The following is a 17,653-nucleotide window of genomic DNA, read 5'->3' as shown; positions in this document are numbered from 1 at the left end:
ATGGCCTTTGGGTGCTCAGGCTCCCTCCCGGGGTTGGGAAGGAGTATCTTCCCGTGGACACCCCATTAGGGACCCCCCTCCCACTTCTCATGAACTTGACTATTTCATGGTGACTGTTTGTACTTCTGATCTTCTGGGGCTGGAGTCCGACCAGCATGTGACTCGTTCTTCCTCTTATATCCATCATCCTCCAGGCCGGAAGCCAATAACAAGAAACGCAGTTTTTCATTAGCCGGCCATTTGGGGTGGTCTTCTGGTGCATTCCCCAAACCCTCCATGTGTCCCTGGGGAAGGACCTCAGCCTCCTAAGCAGTCCCACACGCTGAGCTCTGGGCGGTGGCGGCCAGCAAAGAGGACAACTCCTGGTGGGACTGGTCTTACTGGGATGATCCACAGTGCTCGGGGTTCTTGGAAAAGAGAGTTCCAGATGGTGAATTGCTTTACCCTCTGAAAGAGAAGGGGTGGGGCGCTGTATATTTGGGTCACCACCGATGAGCCCAAGAGGAGGAGCCTCAGCTCTGTGAATAGGCCAGTGTGCTCAGTGTTCCAGAAGCTTCACTCTGCCAGGGGCTCCAAGGAATGTATAGAGGACTAGGCATGCCTAGCAAGGGAGTGCAGTGAGATTTAAGATGCCCCCCACCCCAGTCTGATTTCCACGGGTTCAGGTAGATCTTACTTTGCCTTTATACAATATATTTCTGACCACTACTACATGAGTTGAATCATTTTTTAAAAATTATTTTTAATTGTAGTAAAATGCGCATAACATTTACCATCTGAACTCTTTCTGCATTCGGCGGTATTACACACTTCCATGTTTCGTAGCTACCAACATCCTCCAACCCAGAACTCTTTCCATTTTGCAAAAGTGAAATTCTGTGCGCATTAAACAATGACTTTCCCTGCCCTCGCTTCCCTGAAAACCTGGCTACACTATTCTGCTTTTTGTCTCTCTGAGTTTGACTCTATCCTATAAATGGAATCGCACACTATTTGTGATAAACCACCATGACAGGCTTATGGCTTATTTTTTTATTACTTTTAATTCCAGTTAGTTAACATAGCAGTGACATATTAACTTCAGGTGATCAGTGTAGTGATTCCACACTTCTATACATCACCCAGGGCTCATCACAGCAGGTGGCCTTCATCCCCATCACCTAGTCCACCCCCCCACCCACATCCCCTCTGGTGACCCGTCATCGTGTTCGTTATCCATGGACACTTGGGCTGCTTCCATATCTTGGCTCTCGTAAATAATGCTGCTACACACATAGGGATGCATGTATCCCTCTGAATTCGTGTTCTTGTACTCTTTGGGTAAATATTCAGTAGTGGAATTCCTGGATGGGAGAGTCGTTCTATTTTTAACATTTTGAGGAACCTTGTTATTGTTCCCCACAGTGGCTGCACGGGTTTCATTCCCACCCACCCTGCACGAGTCTTCCTATTCCTCCACATCCTCACCCACACCTGTTGTTTCGTGCGTTGTTGATTTTAGTGGTTCTGACAGGTGTGGGGCGAAATCTCACTGTAGTCCCAATTTGCATTTCCCTGACGGTGAGTGGTGATGAGTATGTTTTGAAGTGTCTGTTGGCCATCTGTATGTTTCCTTTGGAGAAATTCCCTTCGTGTCTTTTAACTGGATTAAAATTAATTTTTAATTGCATTATTTGTTTTTCGGCTGTTGAGGTTATAATGTCTTCAGATATTTTGGATACTAACCCTTAATCAGATAAGCCACTTGCATATCTCTTCCCCCATTCCAGAGGTTGCCTTTTAGTTTTGTTGATTATTTCCCTTGCTGTGCAAAAGCTTTTTTATTTTGAGTCCCAATAGTTTATTTTTTCTTTTGTTTCCCTGGCCTCAGGACACGTGTCTAGAAAAATGTTGTTGTCACTGATGTCAGAAACATTACTGCCTGTGCTCTCTTCTAGGATTTTATGGTTTCAGGTCTCACATTTCGGTCTTTAATCCATTTTGAATTCATTCTTGTGCGTGGGGTAAGAAAGTGGTCCAATTTCATTCTTTTGCATGTTACTCATCACTGTTCTCAACACCGTTTGTTGAAAAGACTGTTTTTTTCCCATTGGATGTTCTTTCCTGCTTTGTCAAAGACGAATCGGCCAAATACTTGTGAGTTTATTTCTGGGTTTTCCTTTCTTTTCCATTGATCTGTGTGTCTCTTTTGGTGCCATTACCATACTGTTTTGATCACTACAGCTTTGTCATATAACTCAAAGTCTGGAATTGCGATGCCTCCGGCTTTGCTTTTCTTTTTCAAGATTGCTTTGGCTATTTGGGGTCCTTTTTGGGTCCATATCAGTTTTAGGACTGTTTGTTCTAGTTCTGTGAAAAACGCTGTTGGTATTTTGATAGGAATTGCATTAAATGTGCGGATTGCTTTGGATAGCACAGACGTTTTGACAATATTCTTCTAATCCATGGGCATGTAATGTCTTTCCTTTTCTTTGTGTCACCCTCAGTTTCTTTCATGAGCGTTCTTTTGTTTTCAGAGTACCCTCTTCCACCTCTTTGGTTAGGTTTACTCCTAGGTATCTTATTATATTGGCTGCAACTGGGAATGGAATTGTTGTCTTAATTTTTCCTTCTGCAGCTTCAGTGCTGGTGTACAGAAATACAACAGATTTCTGTGCATAGAATTTATATCCTGTGACTTGACTGAATTCAAGCAGTTCTAGCAGTTTTTTTGGGTGGAGTCTTTCAAGTTTTCTATATAGAGTAAAATGTCATCGGCAAATAGTGAAAGTTTTGACTTCCTCCCTACTGATGTGTATTTGGAGACTTGAAACCTTGAACTCAGCTCCTGGCCGCTTCAGGCTGGGGCTTCCGGGACAAAGCAGCCCTCCTGGGAGTTCCCATCTGAAAAAACTCCAGGCTGTGGGAAGAATTTGCTGTTTGTTCTAGCCAACACCTGAAGACAGGCCCTTGACCTGCCTTTCTTAGAACTTGTACTAAAATGGGATTACAAGTGTGAATTGCTCTTCTGTCCCCTTGAGATGTCTGTATAGCTTCTCAGACTGACCTGTCTCTTTCTCAAGGACCCGAGAGCCATTCCTTTGAAATGGAATCTGTGGGAGCTGCTGGGCTCAGTCTCCCAGACTGTGTGGAGGAGAGATTCCTAACTGCGGGGATTGCCAGCTTGCAGACTTGATCGCCCGATCACATTTCCACTGACCAACCCTTTGTCATTCTTCACTTGAGGCACCCCCCCACCCCCACCCCTTGTTCCCCCTTAAAAAGCCCGGTCACTTCTGCACAAATGGAACGAGCTCTTTGACCCCAGCCCGCAGAAGCTGGACGCCGTTGCTTAATGGTCTCCTTTTTCGATTACGGACGGATCTACGGACACTGAGAAGTGGTATCAAACTGGACGTCGCAACTGGGGTTTCATTTCAGAATCGGACTAGTAAGAAGCCTGGGCTCCATGTTGAGTACCTGGAAAGGGCGTCCGATTGACTCACTGTGCTGTTTTCCTAGCAGAGCCCTAGACTCTGACTCTTAGTCTCCCCCTTCGCCCTCAGGGGCTCTGGGGGTTGCAGGAGGTGGGAAGAACGTTAAGACTCACTCTCTCACCTGGGAAGGAAAAGTGCAGCTGAGGCGGACATGCTTATCTCCATATTCAAAACAGAAGCCAGTCAGCAGCCACGGGAAAGGGAGGAACACGGTCTTTTTAAGTCCCAGAGCTGTGAGCTCCTGGGATAGGAATCCAGCTGGGCACGTGGTCCTTGACAGTGGCGTTCGGCTCTCATGGGTACACGCTTGTTTGCCACCGAGCATTCATTTCTCAAGCTGCTTGGTAAGAGCATCCCACGTTTCCTTTTGGAACCAGTCTCAGCCATTAGTTTGCAAAAGGTTGACTCTACTCCCGGGTTCAGGGATGGGTTCCAGCTGGCTTTACCAGTGGTCCCCAATCCTGGCTGCACACAGATTCTGTGCCCAGAGATTCTGGTTTAATTGTTATGGTTAGGGCGAGAGAGAGGGTAGAGAGAGTGAGAGAGCATGAGTGTGGGGGAGAAGCAGAGGGAGAAGCAGGCTCCGATGTGGGACTCGATCCCAGGACCCCGGGATCCTCACCTGAGCCAAAGACAGACACTTAACCGACGGAGCCACTCTGGAACCCTGGTAGACTTTTTTAGAGCAGGTTTAGGTTCACGGCAGAACTGAGTGGAAAGTACAGAGCTCTCAAATGTGCCTTCCCTGCTCCCCTGCCATGGCTTCCCCTCTCAACAGCATCTTCCAGCAGAGTGGAATATTCGTCAGAGTCATGGACCCTAAACGGACACCCCATTTTATCACCAGAGTTGATAGCTCACACTATGGTTCGCTCTGGTGGCCCACATCCGGCGGGTTTGGACAGACGGACGATGACACGTACCCATCGGCCTGCCATCATCCAGAGCAGGTTCACTGTCTTAAAAACTTTCCGGATATTCAAGGGCGCCCGGAGGGCTCAGTCAGTCAAGCATCTGCCTTCAGCCCAGGTCATGATCTCGGAGTCCTGGGACTGAGACCCACATTGGGCTCCCTGCTCTGCGGAGAGTCCGCTTCTCCCTCTGCCCCTCCCCCCGGTGGTGCTCTCTGATGATATCTCTGTCCCTACTCTGTCTCTCTCAAATACATAAATAAAATCTTAAAAAAAAAAGCTTTCTGATATTTAAATATTTTAAAAGGCGGGGGGGGGGGTTGCCTGGCTGGCTACGTCGGAAGAACATGCAACGCTTGATCTCAGGGTCATGAGTTCGCGCCCCACACTGGGTGTAGAGATTATTTAAATATTTAAAAAAAGAAGAATTTTCTGTGCTCTTCCAATTCATCCCTTCCTCCCCACAGATTCCTGACAACCACTGTTTTGTTGTTGTTGTTGTTACTATTGCTGTAAGTTTGCCTTTTCTACCATGTCACCTAATGGGAATCATACAGTATCTAGGCTTTTGCGATTAGTTTCATACGCATTGTTAAGACCCTTCGGGTAATTCTAATATGGAGAATTACCACTCTCTAGTGGAGAGTCTATCTGAAGCCAATTAGCAGATTCCATTTTGTGGCTACTGTTGAGTTCAGGGACGGGAAAGTTTCCCCAGTGGGTCTAGTCAAGATAGACCTTAGGACCTTGGGACACAGGTTCTTTTCTGTTGGTTCCAAACAAGGGACCCGTACCCTGATACCAGCTGCGGCTACAGTGACATCGCAAGGGGGGAGCCTGTCTCGAGGAAGGTGGAGCTAAGAAATGTGGAGAAATCGGGTCTGGGAGAAAGCCATGCACAAAGCCAGCCTGGGCCCTTTCAGATGGATGAGTCGGGATGCTTTTGGCAACGACATAAGCAAGTCAAATCAAAGTAGCATACAAATAGGGACATTATCTCACATTATAAGAAATCCCTAGGGAGACCGGTTCCAGGTTCGGATGATCAGCGCAGCAGAGCGGCAAAGCCCCAAGTTTGTGCATTATTCACGCTCTGCCTATCCTTGGTGCAAGGCTCTGCCTTGAGGCTATTGGATGCAAACCGGCTCGGCAGTCCCCATGCGCCTTCCAGGTATAACAGTCCAAAAGGAAGAGTATAGCATCTTGCGATCTTCCAGGAGGAGAAAGCCTTCTCAGAATCCCTCCAGCTGGCTCTCCTCCCGTTGCAATGACCAGGAAGGAAATGTGTTCACGGCCAGCACCATCTGGCTTTACCTTCAGCCTGGGGAATACGGTCCAGAGAGTTGAATGTCTGAATAAAATTGGAGCTTTGGGGACCCCCAGTTCCCTAAGGAGAGAATTTTAGAGGTGAAAGGAAGATGAGGGATAAAGAGGGGGTATGTCCTGCTCCCCCCCCTCACCCCTTCCGTAAGCCGATATGCCTGTTTAAGTAGGGCTGGCTGTCCCGAGTTAGAAAACCCTGGGGAGCCGGATAGAAATGCATATTTCCCGGGGCCCCATCTGGTCTGCTGACTCTGCCTAACTGGAGGCGATGCCCGTGGGAATCTGTTTTAAGCTCCCAGGTGATTCTTGGGTTCACAGTTTGGGGAACATGCAGAAGGGTAAGAGCTGCCGGGCGGGGGCACCTCTGGGAGCCCTCTCTTCTCTCTCCCAGCCCCATCTCCTGGGCTGTGCCAGAGTCTGGCCACGGCCCCTCAGGCCAGACCCAGAGGAGGAAACGGGCCCTGAGAGGGGACGTGAACTTGTCCAGCGGGTCGTGCTGTCTCCTGTTTGCACTGGCAAACGGGACTCTCCATCGAGCTCCCGAAGCGCCAGCTTCAAGCCCCTCGCTGTCCGGCTCCAGAGTCCAGGCGGGGAAGGAAGCCAGGTGCTGAGCAGGAAGCTTTTCCACGCAAAAAGTTTCGGGGAAACTGCCTATAGCGATCTTGAAAAACAAAAACAAAAGACCTTGAAAGCTCCAAGACTCTAGTCATTTATTCTAATTCCTTTTCTCCTTTGGGCTCCAGGTGGACTTGGATGATGTGCAAATGTCACGCCCTGCCCCGCCACACCCACCTTCCACCAGCGGCTGGGGAGGGTCACTAACTCAAGGCTGTCTCTTGCTCCAAAGTGCCCTTTTGCAAATCAGCACGTGGGAGAGGAAGGGCCACCTTGGCACGGTGGTGGCTCCAAGTGCACCCCAAGCTGGCCACCCCAAGCCAGAAGCCGAGCTAGCAGACCCAGCTGAGATGCCCAAATGGCACGGTGTATGGAGTCCTTGTAAAACCTACGCGCCCCAAGCCAGAAGGATGAGCCGGGTAACACACGCAGGGAGAGGACAGGCAGGGCGGAAGGACCAGCCTCCTGAACCCAGGGAGACCCCCTGTTCATCAGGGAAGTCATCTGGATTCCGTTCCTCACCCGAATGCTGAGGATCTGGGGGTGCGGGGCTCGAGGCTTGGGTGCCGTTAGCCTCACAGAGAATCCCATCTTCTCACTGTCTGCCCCATCAGCTGGCCCCACAGTGAGGGGAGACTGCGAGGACCAGAGCTGAGGACACCCAGGGTGGCTAAAGAGACTGAAGATGTCTGAGGTCATGTACACTGTCGAGGTGGCCGCAGCTGACTCATCAGGTAGCAGACAGAGCAGCAGGGCGGGGGCAGCTGTGAGGGCTCAGTCGGTTGAGCATCTGACTCTTGTTACTGGCTCAGGTTGTGATCTCAGGGTCCTGGGATCGAGCCCTGCGATGGGCTTCGTGCTAAGCGAGGAGCCCACTTAAGACTCTCTCCCCTGCCCCTCCCCATCGCTCACTCTCTCTAAAACAAAACAAAACAAAACAAAACAAAACAAGTCTTTCAGGGCACCTGGCTGGCTTGGTTGTTAGAGCATGTAACTCTTGATCTCGGGGGTTGTAAATTCCAGCCCAACATTGGGCGTAGATATTACTTAAAATCTTAAAAAAAAAAACAAAACAAAACAAATTTTTTTTTTTTAAAAATGAAAAAAGTCAATTGCATTCATACGTATGAGGAACAATGGGTCTGAAACTATAATTAAGAGATAAAAGATATTAACCGTAGCAAAAAAAAAAGTAAGGAATTGAGGCATAAATCTAACAAAAATATATAAAAGGCCTTTATGGAGAAAACTATAAACCTTTTTGAGGGTCATTAAAAATCAGTGTAATGGAGCGATGTATCATGTTCTTGGATAGACTCAATGTCATTCAGATGTTGGTTCTTTACAAGCTGATCTATAAATTCAATGGAATTTCAATAGGGTGTGTGTGTGTGTGTGTGTGTAACTTGGGAAGCTGATTCTGAAATTTATATGGAAAAAAACCAAGACTAACCAAAGCACTTCTATAGTAGTTGGGGAGACTTGCTTTTTCACAGACTGGGGCTTATTATAAATCTTAGCAGTTAGGAGAGCGTATCATGAGTCTGGAGATCGTAAACAGCCCAGCGGGACTAGAGGGCGCCCAGAAGGAGGCTCATCTGTGCACAGAAACCTGGTTAACAGGAGATGGGGATGGCCAACCGGGGGGAGACTGACAGGCCATTTGGTGTATTGCGTGAGGGCGAACAGTTATCCATCCGGAAAAAAACTAGATTGAGCTCTACCTCACTTACACACACACAACATACAACTCTGGGTGGATTGAAGACTTAGCTGCGCAAAGGAAACATTAAAATATTTAGAAGAAAATGTAGGAAAATACCTTGATGATCTAAGGGGAGAGATGAATGTCTTCAGATATAAAAAATATTTACCATAGAGAACATTACTGATATTTCTGGCTGCCTTTTCTTTCTTTTTTTTTTTTTTTAAGATTTTTATTTTATCTATTTCACAGAGAGAGACACTGAGAGAGGGAACACAAGCAGTGGGGGGTGGGAGAGGGAGAAGCAGGCTTCCAGCCGAGTAGGGAGCCCGATGCGGGGCTCCATCCCAGGACACTGGGATCATGACCTGAGCTGAAGTCAGACACTTAATGACTGAGCCACCCAGGCACCTTTATTTCTGACTACTTTAAAATGAACTTCAGTTTCTTCAAACACACCAGAAAGATAGTGAACGAAGTCTCCAGCTGGGAGAATATGTCTTTAAGACACAGAACCATCAAAGAAGAGTAGCCAGAATATGTTACTATTTCCTACGAATCAGCAAGAAAAAGACACGTAACCCAGTAGAAAAACAGACAAAGGGTAGGACAGACATTTCACAGAAAAGGAGACATAAGTACTTAGCCCAGAAACCCTTAAGAGTCTCAATCCTACTAATAATCAGGAAAATGCTGATCAAAAGCACACTTAGGTGCCGATTTCCGCTGGCCAGATTGGTGACCAGCCCCGGAGAGTCAGTCGGTATCAGGTATTGGCAAGGGTGTGGAGTGTCGGGACGAGAATCTTCTGCTGGTGGGACTGGACAGCGTTGCAGCCCCTTGGGAAAATAATTTCGGTGACCCGGTGCTGACAGGAGGACAGGAGAACTTTGGGCTGGTTTGTTAAACAAGATCTCTAAGCAGGGGCTTTGGTTTCTCCAAAACGCATGTGGTAGAGAAGTCGCCTGGAGGAAGACTGACTTGCCCTTTGCAACACTGTACGTAAACCAGCGAATTCTCACCTAAGATAATAAAGTGCTAGCAGACGCAGCTGTCCCCCGGAGGCCCCGCTGCTCGAACAGAGCTGCAAACAGCTATGAACGTTCACACGGGTCCACTTAGAACCAGACCTGCTGCAGAACCTTCTTCCAACCACGCCACTCGGACTCTTTGAACTGCTTTTGTGTCTCGAGTGATTTCCTTCCTGGCGGCCGTGTGGGCATACGATACAGTTCTCACCTCTTTGACTCCTTCAGTTAATAATGAAAAAAAAATTTTTTTTTTAAAGGCCAGGATCTGAAATTTCATTATATAACATGATTAGAAAATAGCTAGGCTATGGAGCTCTGTTTGGTTAGCAGGCGGAGAGAGGATTTTATTTAATAAAAGGATAATAAGAAGATGGCCTTGTTTCTTCTACATGAATCAAGTTGGGCAGGAACACTCTCTACAGCCTTGCGATTCCCTTCAGGGAGACATCTCTCCACAAGCAGCAGGAGACATGCATTGTAATAGTCACAGAAGCATCGCTCTAAGGGCAGTAAACCGGAAATGCCCCAGATATCCATTAAGAGTCGAATTGATAAGGGCGCCTGGGTGGCTCAGTGGGTTAAAGCCTCTGCCTTTGGCTCAGGACATGATCCAGGAGTCCTGGGATCGAGCCCCGCATCAGGCTCTCTGCTCAGTGGGGAGCCAGCTTCCCACTATCTCTCTCCCTCTGCCTACTTGTGATCTCTGTTAAATAAATAAATAAATAAATAAAATCTTAAAAAAAAAAAAGTCGAATCGATAAATAAAATGGTATATTTGTACGACAGAATACTATACAGCAATGAAAATGAATGAAGTATCACTACACATACTCATGTGCACGAATTCAAAAAAATAGATGGAATTTAAAAAATCACAGGAAAACATTCACAGTGGGATTCCATTTGTATAATGTTTTAAAGTAAGTAAAACCAAATGACATGCCGTCTAGGGATGAAAATGTGGGTGTAAAAACCATGAAGAAAAGCAAAGGGATGATGAGGACAGAGTTCAGGATGGGGGGGTGGGGGGACGTGTTGGGGCAAGTGCCTGGCAGATGGGGGAGCCCGGGATCCAGTGGCGAGGGGGGGACTGGTCTTTGGAAAGACTAAGAGACCTTCTCCCATTGGGACAGGGACAATGACTCCGATTACAAATTCAGGTGAGTTTGTAGACTGGGAAATTGGAGGTTGTGAGGTCATAGAAGACAGATACAGCGGGCTTTGCCCCTGGTTCCCGACACGGGCGCCTGAAACCCCTGTCCGTCCGACGTGGTGAGAGCACGAGGAGCAACTCCCGTTCTCCTGAGGTGGCTCTGCGTGGGCTCCCGGACGGGGGCGGGTCGGCTGAAAGGCCAAGCCATGATTAGACGCTTGGAATTCGCAGCCCTCCTCACCCCCACTTACCCAGAGAGGGGCAGGGGCTGAAAATGGAGTGGTGATCAGCCCCGCCTGCTTGAAGAATCCTCCGTAGAAATCCCGATGGCACAGGGTTGGGAGAGCCTCTGGGTGGGGGTCGGGGTGCGTGTGGATACTTCCTCGGGCGAGAGGGTGACACATTCCAGCTCCACGGGGACAGATTTCCTGCACTCGGGACCCTCCCAGATTCGCCCTATGTATCTCCTCATTCTTTATCATGTCCTTTAGTCAACGGTAAAACTAAGTAAATGTTTCCCGAGTTCTGTCAGCTGCTCCAGCAAATCAGCTGGACTTAAGAAAGGGAACCTGTGATCGGTCGCTAAGTCAGACAGAGGTTGGGGTCACCTGGGAGCTACTACTTGTGACCGGCACCTGAGCCCTGACAGCTGCCTCCGCTGTCTCTGTTGGAGGAAGCACACAGGGAGGGTCTCAGCTGACGTGTGTGAGGACATGGGGGACATCTGAAGTGACAGGGGGTACGGTGTTATCCGGAGCATCAGAGCCGTGCGGGCCCGGTGGGCAAAGACTTAGAAGAGGGTCAGTCGCGGTGGGGACACGGTCAAGGTTGGAGTGCCGGTGGAAGTGGGGCAGAGACCTTGACCCTGGTTCTCAACCAGGGGACCACCAGCTACCCCCTGGAGGCAAGATGTGTGGGGACCTTTGACGTGGCAATGACTGTGGACTGTCTTGCAGGAGGCACTGTCCCACCCCCGTGGCAACAGAGACCGGGGGGAGAAACACAGGGCCAGGGTACAGGATGGCTGTGACTGGAGTCCTTGCAAATGAATGAGGACAGGAACGTGGTGGAGGGGAAGGTAGGCAGGAGGAGGGAGAGCAGATGGCCGCGCTGAGGGTCACCAGGGAACACGGGCTCAGCGGAGCTGCTGGTTTGGGAATCTTGCATGATATCGTGACACCAGCGGCGCAGAGCTGGTGGTTTGGGACGGAGGAGGAGGAGGTGTTGGAAGCAGCAATGGCAGGTGCGGGGGGAGGGGGCACAGGCTGGGAGTGCGCACCTGCAGGGGACAGCTGGGCTCCAGAGGAAGCAGAGGAAGCAGTCTGCCTGCTGCAGACTGGAGTCCCAGTAGGAGGGGCCCAAGCGGCGGGGCAGGCTCGGTGCAGTCAGTGGTGCAGAGTACCGGGTCCTGCACAGATTGCACAGATGGGAGGTGCACACAGCAGGGCTAGAGTAAGACCATTTCTCTTTTGTCTGGTCTACAAAATCCACTGACAGATGCAAAGTGACTTTTTTTTTTTTAAGACTTTATTTATTCATTTGACAGAGGTCACAAGTAGGCAGAGAGAGAGAGAGGAAAGCAGGCTCCTTGCTGAGCAGAGAGCCTGATGCAGGGCTCGATCCCAGGACCCTGAGATCATGACCTGAGCCGAAGGCAGAGGCCCAACCCATTGAGCCACCCAGGTGCCCCCAAAGTGACTTTTTTTTGCAGAGATGCTGGTCTTCTGTGGATTGTCGGCTGCCCACCAGGGGCCTCTGCGAGGGCCTCTCCATGGCACCCACCCGCTGACCCTGGTGGGGCGGGGGGGGGGGGAGCAGGAGGCTGCAGGGTCCTTCTGTCTTTGATTAGGGCCGAGTCTGGTAGCCCTGCTTGCCTTAGTCTTTCTTGCTTCGGTTTGGTGACCTCAAAACCCCAGTCCCCATTTGGGTGGATAATCACATAGACAGGGCCCCAGGCGGACAGAGTAACTTGTCCTTGTCTAATTTTCTGCTGCCCTGCCCAGTGCATATCCCTTTCCCAGCAGAGCCAGCAGAGCGGGTTGTAACCCCCTCCACCTGAGGGGTCTGGCTTCTGGCTTTGCCGACCATATTCCCAGGTCCACCTGTCCGCAAAGCTAGGCCAGCCTGTTGGGCTACCTCTGCATGGCAGCAGCTTCTGGAGCATCTGAAGGTTGCTCAGGCACTAGCTCCCACCAATCGCTGGGGGTTAGGGGGTGAGGACGCTAGTGTGGTAGCCACTGGCTCCCCTAGCTGGGCCGGCTGAGTAGCCAGAAGTGTTTGGTGGAAACAGGCAACTGCTCCCGAATGAGGGGGTCACAGAGGAGCTCTGGGTACAGGGCTCTACTGTGCTCAACAGCATGGGAATGGAACGTTCCAGATTGGGGCTGTAGAGCCCTCCCCATCGGGACATGGCTGCAGGGTACAGGTACGCCCGTCCAGCCTCTGGAACAGAATGCCTGCATGACCAAGTTGGGAGAAGGCCCTTCTTAACTCCCGTTAGCTCCCCTCCTTGGTGCTGAGAAGAAGGAGACCATGCCCACTGCCCAGGGTAGGGTCAAGGTGCCATCTTCTTGGGGAGGATGTTGTTTTTGGGGGAAAGGATCAAAGGTAGGAGTCTGAGAGGGCTCAGCAGTTCTCTGGGCTCAGAATCTGTAAGGAAACGGGTAGCTGCCTGCATCCAAGTTACCTCTTGGAAGTACAGCCGAAGCCATTCATCTTTATTAGCACAGATTTCTGCAGACTCAGAACAAGGTCAGGGTCTGGGTAGTGAGAACTTGGGGAGGGTAACGGGGAAAAGGAGCTATTGTTTCTCCGTGTACTCGGCATCTTCTCTGTAGGCAAGACCAGCTGCTTGACCAGATCTGAGTTTGCGACCAACTTGTTGGAGGCTGTTCGGAACCTACTCAGATGGGGCACTGGGAGGGGGGGGGAGGTTCCCTTCGGTCCCCGTGCTTGAGGGGAGAGCACATGCCTGTCCGTCATTCCTTTTTAGCAGGGAGGGGGCTGCCAGCAGTTAAACAGTACTTAATTTAAGAGTTTTCGAGTTAGTGGAGGGACATGCTACTCGGCTAGGTACAAAAAAGCCAGCGGAGAAGGGCAGGGCCATGCTGAATGCGCTAGACAGAAGCGGAGCAGGTTTACGGGGAAGAGGGAGCCCGCGTGTGCAGCGGGGGCTCTTCCTCTGCGGGCCACCCCCCTGCGCTCTGGGCGCAGAGCAGAGAGGATGTGTCTTCCCTCCCAGCCTGCTCCCATGGCCCAGGAGCTGGGGCGCGGATACCCGCCGCCGCTGTGAGGAGTGTGGCCATGCTCTCTGGGAGCAAAGGACTTGGCCAGTGGACTTGGGCTTGAGGGAAGCACGTGAGTCAGCGCGTGGGTTGACCGGAGCGCCGACCGCATCCACAGAGCAGATGGCAGCCTGGGGTTTTAAGAGTCACCGCCCACCGCACCACAGCTGTAGTCAGAAAGCACTAGGAAACATTTCTTATAAAAGTATTTTTTAATAAATTGATGTATTTCAATGTTGTTAACATGATAGCCCAATGCTATATCAAGGTAGCAAAAGTGAAATTCCTGGTATTTTTTTTTTTTATATATATATAAACACTATGAATGACCGTACATTTGCATTCAACTTCACAAGAAATGATCTTCAGGTTCATGAAGATTCTTTAACAGCTGTAACACCTCTCGAACAGTGAAGATGTGTATGGACTGCGTAGACAAGGCGAGTCTGATGACTGAGCCGCACCCTAAGACCGAACGGAAGGGAAGGGGACGCCGCGGCAGCGTGGCCAGCTTGCGGAACAAAACCCAAAGGAAATACAGCACGGATCGAAACGACCGAGTATCTTGCAGAAACGGAGCCATAAGAAGACAACACAGATTCGAGCCCTGAAGCAGTGAGTGTGTTTCTACCCGTTTCGTGATGGAGAGAAGCCACGGACACGGAGTCCCGCAGCACGTGCAGCGAGGACTCTTCTGGCACACACGAAGGCGCCCATCGGCGAACCCCGGGCCTCCCTGCTCTGTACAGATGCTGGTGAAGGGAGCTGGGCGCTACTGCTGGGGGCAGAGCGGCGGCCGGCTGGGGGCAGGCCTCCGCAGGAGCCTCTCTCCGCACCTCCTCCTGCAGTTCCAGAGGCCACTTTCCAAAGCCGATGCCCCCTTCTTAGGGTTGACAAAACAAACCGACCGACCCAAGCAAGGGCACTGAAAACCAACAGAAACCAGAAGCTCTGACCGCCCCCACAGTCTGTCACTGTCCAACCCACCGTGAGAAATGTGTTTCGCTTGGTTCCCACTACAAAGAGCATCTCTAACTCCGCCACGTCATATGTACCCTAATGGACACGGATTTTTCTGAACAGGCCGAGAACAAGGGGCAAGGAAGAGCTGGTTAAGTGCTAGTCCATAAGTCCAACCGCAACTTTGAACTATAGAGGGGAACTAGTTTAAATGAGAGTTTCGAAAGTAAAGACGTTTCTTTCTTTTTCAACCTCAAGTACCCCTGGACGGCAAGCAATCTCACACCCAGGATTTTGGCTGATGACTGCTACTATGAGGAGCAGCCTCAGGCCACTATTTATTTCTACCAGGCCCCTTCACGCTATTTTTCACTCCAAATGCCGCAGATGAAAGTAAATACAACAGGACGATGGAGAAATCATTTGTGCGCGAGGCGCTGGGCTCCGGCTAAGCACTGACGGGATGTCCCTGGCGTTCTAGAGGGGTCTAACGGGCGGCCACTCCTTCATGCGGGTCAGCAGCGCAGACTAAAATCACGTCCACCGGAATGGACAGGAAACAACCGTCACCCACCACCGTATTTAAAAAAATCCCAAGCAAACTGCCTCCGACACTTTCCACTCCCTTGGCTTCTGGCGCTAGGGCTCTCCTCTGAGGGAACACATACCTGGCCAGAGTCTTAGTGTTTGATTCTAAATCTCCTTTTGAGGCCTGAACCGAGTCCACTTCTCACAAAGACCATATACTCCTTCCCTCCTTCGGCCGCGTCTCGTCTCTGAAACCAGCCCTCTGCACCCTCTGAAGAACCAAGGGCAGAATGGCCGAGGCTTTCCTCTCCAGAAACGGAACAGTCAGAAGCGTAAATTAGGTTAAGTGGCTTCATTTTCCTCGGGTCAAAGCTTCTAACCCAAGGTTTGGTTTCCCTAGGAACAGCGTGTGCTTCAGTTGGTAAAAATGAATCAAAATCAGCTGAATGGAAAAGTTAAAAACGTCCTTTACTGAAAGGGATGGATCTTCACAAAGCGCTCTAGCAAACAACCCAATCGAGAAGTCTGCGTGAGAGCAGGTGCCTTTGAAACTAACCGTCTCGACAGAGCTGAAGTCACTGCCTCGGATCTACTTCTACGCTGCATCCAATATTCTATGTAGGACATTCATTCTTAAGGCAGAAAAATTGAATCTGACACGTAATGACTTGGCTCTTACGTCCAGGGGTCAAACGGGAAGCAGCCTGCGCACACCGAGTCCTTGCTAATGAGGACCCGTCCGTGGCAGCCAAGTTCTCCCTCAGAGCAGGTTCTGTAAGAGACACATCTGAGAGAACAGAAAAAGATGACTTTTAAGACACACGAATATCTTCCAACAAAAAGTCAACGAGACTCGGTTTCCTATGATGAGGGGACACGACTCCCATCACGAGCCGCGGCCTCCGACGCGCTCGGTCGCGAATGGTAGGTAAGACCGCGGGACGGCGGAGTCGCTCGCTGGACGGTGTTACTTCAGCCCCCGGTTCTCAAGGTCTCATGTAACAGGCGGCCCGACCAGTAAGAAAGCAGCTGCACGTCACCTCACACGGCTACTCAGAAGGTTGTCGCCTGGACCCCCCCCCCGCCCCACCCGCACCCCCCGGCGTCGCAGCGCGGGGCGGGGAGGGTAGTGGATGCAGGTGAGGCCCCCAGCGCGTGTGCAAAAATACTCCTCAGTGACCAGCAAGGGAATCTTCAACGAAAACGAACTTAACGACAGAATCCGAGGTGTCTGAGCCGGACGGACACAGGAAGGGGCCTGCCTGCTGAGCTGGACCAGTATTTGGGATGCAACTGTCCCCCCTTCCCCCCCCCCCACCTCCCTGGCCTGGATCTGCCTGGGGACCGCGCTCCCTTGCGGGGCTGCGAGCCACCGCCCTCAGCCCCGGGTGCTCCTTCCCCACTGCGTCCCGAACATGGACAAACCAAACACGAACCTAAAAGACCACTCGTAAGCAGGGGACAGTGACTGGCTGCTCTGGGACCTGTCGCGTGCCTGGGGGCCCCAGCGCAGCTCCGGCTGCCGTCGGGAGGCTACAGAGCTGGCTCGCCTCGCCCGCTGGGGCCGCGAATGCTTCCTTCTTCCACGGTGGCAGGAGTCCATGCACGATTTGTAAACAGCGATACAAAATACTGTAAACATAACTGAACAGAGCTCGTATAAAACAGAAGGAAATCCAAATTTACAAGTGGGTAAAAAAAACCAGAGGGCGGCTTCATACAAAGTTCTCCCTCCTGCGCCGAGTGATTCTTTTGATTACAAATATAATCCTGAGCTGAAAAACTGGGATGGGGGGGGAGAGCCATCTTTGCATACAGAATGTCCAGAGGACGCGTGCTCTTGTACTTTTCTCTAGCTGACCGTCCCCTGTCCGAGACAGCTCTTGGGGGGGGGGCTTTGGAGACGCTTAGAGTTTGGTGTGGCGCCCGGGCCTGGGGCCGGCCGTGGCGCTGGCCACGGAGGCGGACGCGGCGGCGTCCTCGGCCTCCTCCAGTTCGTCCTGCAGCTCCTGGCTGACGCTGGACTGCAGGGCCGCGGGCGTGAGCCACTCCTTGGGGAGGCAGCTCTGTAGGAAGGGAATGCAGGAGCTGAAGTAGGCCAGTCGGTTGATCCAGCGAGGGATCTCTTTCCCGCAGAGGATCTGCGGACGACAAAGGGTGTCGGGTTAGGTGAGAAGGATGACGTGGGCCTGGCCCGGTGCCAGGGAGTGGGGGAGGCAGGGGTGCCCCGGAAACCTTGCACCCGGGCCTCCGGGGACACGCGGCACCTGCCTTGGGAGCCTGGGCCCTCCCGGCAGCCCCATCCCCCCTTTCTGCGGAGCCTTGTTCGAGGAGCTCGCTCTCTGCATCTCTCTCTACCCCGTGGACTTCTGTCCCTGACCCACTTCTCCCAAAGCACTCGCATCAGCTGAGAAAGCCCATCTCCCCAGACGCAGCCCTGGCTTCGGGAGTCCGGGGCAGGAGTAGGGCCGTGCCCAGGACGAGGCCACAATGGCCGGCTGCCTTTTGTCTGCAGACTCCGCTGGGGGTGGCGGGGGCGACGTGGGGCCAGGAGGGTCCCTCTGGCTGATGGTGTGTGGCTCTCTGCCCACTTCCTGCCCTGACCCTGTCCTTAGGACTCCGGAGCCACAAGCCACGGGCCACCTATCTCAGAGAGTGAGAATTGGG

At 51.4% G+C, this 17,653-nt stretch overlaps 1 protein-coding gene across 2 annotated transcripts in view; it reads right to left on the bottom strand.

Annotated features, from left to right (window-relative positions):
* Nucleotides 1–13,691: 13,691 nt before the first annotated feature.
* Nucleotides 13,692–17,653, bottom strand: part of DESI2 (desumoylating isopeptidase 2) — a 42,811-nt gene continuing 38,849 nt past the window's right edge. For both annotated transcript variants that reach the window (XM_045084665.1, XM_045084666.1), the window contains exon 5: nt 13,692–17,127. In XM_045084665.1, the coding sequence (XP_044940600.1) occupies nt 16,894–17,127 (234 nt within the window). In that variant the 3' untranslated portion in view covers nt 13,692–16,893. The remainder of the gene's footprint in view (nt 17,128–17,653) is intronic.

This window comes from Mustela putorius, unplaced genomic scaffold, assembly GCF_011764305.1.
Source record: "Mustela putorius furo isolate JIRA1106 unplaced genomic scaffold, ASM1176430v1.1 tig00000785_pilon_pilon_pilon, whole genome shotgun sequence".
Taxonomy (NCBI): Eukaryota; Metazoa; Chordata; class Mammalia; order Carnivora; family Mustelidae; genus Mustela; species Mustela putorius.
This window is presented reverse-complemented; position numbering and strand designations above follow the sequence as displayed.